The 5109-nt window shown below is 43.6% G+C and overlaps 1 protein-coding gene across 1 annotated transcript; it reads left to right on the top strand.

Moving 5' to 3' along the window:
• Nucleotides 1–30: 30 nt before the first annotated feature.
• NDUFB8 (NADH dehydrogenase (ubiquinone) 1 beta subcomplex, 8, 19kDa) lies at nucleotides 31–3543 on the top strand. Its single transcript, XM_010081457.1, has 4 exons — nucleotides 31–152; nucleotides 764–863; nucleotides 2458–2613; nucleotides 3311–3543. Exons 1-4 carry the CDS (start codon nucleotides 34–36, stop codon nucleotides 3401–3403), a joined length of 468 nt encoding a protein of 155 aa, XP_010079759.1. The 5' UTR covers nucleotides 31–33; the 3' UTR covers nucleotides 3404–3543.
• The last annotated feature ends 1566 nt before the right edge of the window (nucleotides 3544–5109 follow it).

Raw genomic sequence — 5109 nt, 5'->3', positions numbered from 1 at the left:
GTGCCTGACCCTGCTCTCCCGCCAGCCTCGGAGATGTCCAAGGACCTTCTGCCTGGGCCGTACCCCCGGACACCGGAGGAGCGGGCAGCTGCCGCAAAGAAGTACAACATGCGGGTGGAAGACTACGAACCTTACCCCGACGAAGGCTTCGGGTGAGCTGGGGGGGTGCAGCCGGGGAGCGGGCCAAGGCCAGCGCCTCCCGGCTCTGCGGGCAGGTGCTGCAGGCAGGGGGTCTCTGCTGAATGCCTGGAGGCAGGCAGGTGGTCTCTGCTGAATGCCTGGAGGTGCTGTGCAGTGAGCTTTGAAGGCACACAGCAGTGATTTAAAGTGGGAACAAATAGAATGAGTAGGCGGCCTGTGTGAATAAAATACTGTATGAGAGACTCCGCATGCTGTGGAAACCACCTCTGAAATAAAGATGTTGGGAGATGTTTAAATGTTGTGAAACACTTTGATATGCGCAAAACGCTGGACAGCTAGGGTTCTGTATTTCAGTTAAGCTTGTGTTTTTCCTCTAGCTAGTATAGCCCAAAAGGGCCCCTTTGAGTAATGCTGTTTGTTACAGTGACTGGTATCAAGGTGGTGATTGTTGTGCTAGTTGCATGTGTGATCTAAAAAATGTGTATGCATAGGAGCTATAAAAACAAAGTAATGTTTAAGTCTTCCATTTCCATAGGCATATCCTATATTGTCTCTTACAAAATGTGTCTAAATTAATATGAATTTCTTGTATGTTTGGGGTTTTTTTGTCTGTTTTTCACAGGTATGGTGACTACCCCAAGCTCCCTAATAAGTCTCTTCACGAGAGAGACCCCTGGTACCAGTGGGACCAGCAAGACATGAGGCATAACTGGGGAGAGCCGGTAGGAATGCTAGTAGCACTTTTATGATTACAGTGCTACTGTTACTAAGTACTAATATGCACATCTTGTTAATGCTTTCTGTTTAATTCTTTGTGTAATTGCATCGCCAAGCGCACGTGCATGTTGCCTATGCAAGCAGGGACAGTCAGTTGGAGTGAAACTTAGGCTATGGCCATCAGGGTAAATATTTTGAAAGTGCTGAGTAATGGTAACATCTTATTACATATAAGTAGGGAAACTTTACAGACTTAAGTTCCTAAGTCTCATCCATTTCCTTTGCCTGATCTGACTCGGTATGAGAGCTTAGTTCAAAATTATTTATCAAAGAAGCCACCATTTGAAAAAAGTCCTTTTAGTACAATGGAATTAGCTATTGCTGCTTTATTACTCCAGGGTTGTTTTGGAATAGAATACAAATAAAGAGGTTTTCTCTTAAGAAAGTTTGCAAGATACCCTTAAGAGAAATGGATGAATAGAGCACCTATGTTAACTCTCAAAATCTAAGTTCTTAAAACTCCTTGTCAGGAGTACTTTTTCAGTTATTGCATGTCTTTCTGTGAATGACTGCAATCTAACTGTGATTACTGAACTTAGTAATTGACATGAGCTCTGATTAATGAAAGCAGAGATTGTTTAAGCATGTATGTAATATATCTTAGTATAAACATTTAAGAGGATCATAGCATGTGTACCCCAGTAAAGTTTAAAGAGTATGTTGTAGTGATTGTAGAATTACATGAAAAAAACCTGTGGTGATTCTGTGTTGTTTTGGTCCTTGGTACAGGAGGGCTTGTATAGGTGCCCTTGCACATGGGATGGTAGTGGGGACCCAAGTGGAACATACTGGTGCATCCCAGGTATCAGCAGATGCCTCTGTTCAGACAATTGAATTCTGCTCAGCCTGGCTGTCTGGGTTTGATAGCAAATGTCTCTGTGTGCAAAGGGGAAGTGCTGGGATGCTAGAGGCAGTACTTGAGCTGCAAATTAATGAGCTCTCTGCTTTTGTTAATGTGAAAAGGGACTATAGGCAGAACATGCTTGGGTCTTTCCTATGTGTACTTCAGAGCGGAAGCTTAAATGCCCTTCTGCTTCAATTGGGAATGACATTCGCTTGCTAGGAGTCCTGCTCTTGTCATGGAGTAACAGTGGCAGGTACTCTGCCTTTCTTGAGGAACCTTCTTCTGTGTGGCAGGTAGTTGCTGCTTTGTTTGAAATAACACTGCTGCTTCTGTTTGTGTATGTAACTGAATTTCCATGAATGAGGGTACTGATTTATACTATGCCTTTTCAACAGTGCTGGGGAACAAATCTAAGGTAGAATGATTAAGTATGTAAATAAAAGCTGCTGCTATCATATAATTAAACATATTGCCTGGTATAAGCATAGGATCGAATTTGGAGTCCTTAGTTTTACTGTAAGTGACAGCTTGCTGTGACTATAGGTAAATCACTTCTTATCTGTGGCTTTATCTCCACTTGGGAGGTGGAGATGAAACAGCTTCTGGCAGTTTTGTGAATGCTGTAAACACTTGCCTTGGTAAAAGTGGCTTGAGCACTGTTGGTAAATGTGCAGTGGTTTTCCTTTGTTCTTTAGATGCACTGGGACTTTGATATGTATATTCGGAACCGTGTTGATACATCCCCCACTCCAGTTCCCTGGCACACCATGCGCAAACACTTCCTTGTCTTCTTGAGTACCATGCTGATCATGTTTGGTGTTGGACAGATCTATCCATCTTACATGCCTGTGGTGAGTTGACACCCTTGGGTAAAGGGAGGAAAGGTAGCTGTGTTTCTTGTCAGTGCTGATGCCCAGAAGAGTGGTTTTGCTGAAGCTGAGTGATGTATGAATGCAAAACCCTCTTGCTGGCAGGGGATGGGCAAAAGTATGTCCTGTGGCCTCATCCAAGTTGAGTTGTTCTGTTGACCAGCTTGGCTCAGCTCACAGGTTCTGTTTCACAGTGAGCAGTTCCTGTTAACAGGGAACTAATTTTAAGCTATGCTTCTTACAGTATCCCTTCTTTGGTCTAGGTATTCTCCTTCTCCCTCAAGCAGATGCATACACAAATGCTTTATCTCTTCTTTTGTGCTGTCTTTTTAGTTATGTCTCCTGATCTGGATCATTTGGAATGTAGTTCTGAAAAATACATCTGAATACACAAACAGCTTTTATAATATATTATCGTGCTGCGAGATGAACTGTTGGTTAAGATTAAATGCAAGACCACCTTGATGTTTCTGTTAAAGGTTTATGGAAAGAGCTCTGTTTCTGAATTTACTTTCCTTGTACTCTAATATCCCTCCTGAAGCCGTTAAGAAGTAGAAATTTAAGTTGTAAATGACAAGCCTTGATTGGGGTGGGGGTGGGATGGGATGAGACATTTTCCCCTTACACATTAATTTGCTTGGTGAATGTGGTGAATATGCCACTCTTTCTCTCCTTGTAGGGACCGAAGCAATATCCCTTCAATGACCTGTATCTGGAGAAAGGAGGAGACCCGAATAAAGAGCCACCAGTAGTGAAGCACTATGAAATCTGAAAGTTGCTGAAGTGTTATGTTTCTCCTGTGTCAGCTCTTCTGGGGATGGCATCCTCTGTAGTGTTCACTGTGGCATATGTTAACGTTTGTTCTTCAACGTTCACCTACTAACTGCAGTGAAATATAACAGTGATACCTACTGTGCTAATTGTCCTCTGTTGCTTTGGAAAGGCTGAACATTGGCCAATGAAATTAAATTACCTTTGCTGTCTTTTTCTAAACAGGCTAGTATCTGTGGGGCAAAGTTCTGAGTGCTGGGACTGCTGCTAGTTTTATGTGCCTTGTGCAGAAACATTCCTTACCTAAGTCTGTTTTTTATCTAAGATATTGCCTGTTTAGAAGTGGTTTACTGCAGGTGCTGCTTGGGGTTGAACTAGAGTGTCATCATTTAATGTGAAATGACAGGCAGAACCAGACTGGCAAGTGCCAGTGCTTGGGATTCTCATACCATGTGAATAACTGTCCGTCCTTACTGGGGTTTGGCTTTGATCTCTTCCTGCTCTAGATGCCCTCTTAAGTGAAGCTTGCACAACCAGTGAGGAGCACGAGCGAGGCATGGAGCCTTGCAGCTTGGTGCTGACGGCAGAGCTGTGGACAGCAGTGATATGAAAAGGTTAATGAGCAAGTCCAGATCTGGACAGATCTCTTGTGCTGTGCCTGGGCGTTGGTCCAAGAGCACAGATGCCCAAGTTGCTCCTGTATGGCCTGAGCTCATCCACCAGGGCTGGAGTTACATCTGACCCACAAAGGCTGCCTGTCTTGCTGCAAACCACTGGTCTAGGGCCTCCTATGGCTTCATCAGCAGTTTGCTTGGGAAAGTTACACATATGATTTTAAGCTCTTAGATTTTTCCAGCTCCACTCTTCCTTTAACATAAGTTTTCCCCCATGTTAATGGAGGAGAGAGTACCTTCAGTACTGATTTGCAGTGAAAGTTCTCTCAGCTCTCCTGTGCTATGTCTTAGACCCTGCTGTTTGGCTGTGGGAGTGGCTGATCACAGAAGGCTAAGGGCTTGGGCTGTTCTGGGTCCTTCCTATAAATTTGGTGCTGTACTCTGCTCTCAATACCCTGTCATGACTTAGTTTTGTGCTTTAAGAGAAACAGGTGTTCGAGGACTGATTCATAATTTTCTGATCTATAAAGATTTTTAACACTAGATTCTAAAGGACAGTTAGCTTGATCTGTGTCAGGGTTTCTACAAGGGTGTATGTTCAGGAGAATTGCATGATTTCATTCTAGGACATACAAATATTTCTATGTAAATAAAACTAACCTCTTTGGAGGTGCTGAACAGTCACCACTCGTGGCTTTTGTAAGCTGTCACGTTCTCGCCTAGTTACAGAAATGCTTACTTTTAAATGATGGACAATTACGTTTTACCCCAGGCCTTTTAAAGTTTTTCTTTTTTTTTTGAGCTGCGTGGGGACCTTGAAACTGAATTGTTACAAAGTGGTACGCAGGGGGAAATGCTTCTTAGGGATACTTGAGTAAGATTTCCCGTTCCACAGCAGTTAAGCACTATATACATGTGAGCATTGCAACAGCCTTCAAGTAAAATGAAAATGATCAGGGCGTTAATAGGAACCTTATATTGGTGTATGTAAGATGCTAATGCAGCAGTTGCCCAGAGGCAGGTTGGGGCCTGTCCCCTCCTTGTGCAGCGTACCATGCGGCTGCCCTGCCCCAGCACTGTTTGCTGCCTCCTC

This window comes from Pterocles gutturalis, unplaced genomic scaffold, assembly GCF_000699245.1.
Source record: "Pterocles gutturalis isolate BGI_N339 unplaced genomic scaffold, ASM69924v1 scaffold20456, whole genome shotgun sequence".
In the NCBI taxonomy this organism is placed as follows: domain Eukaryota; kingdom Metazoa; phylum Chordata; class Aves; order Pterocliformes; family Pteroclidae; genus Pterocles; species Pterocles gutturalis.
This window is presented reverse-complemented; position numbering and strand designations above follow the sequence as displayed.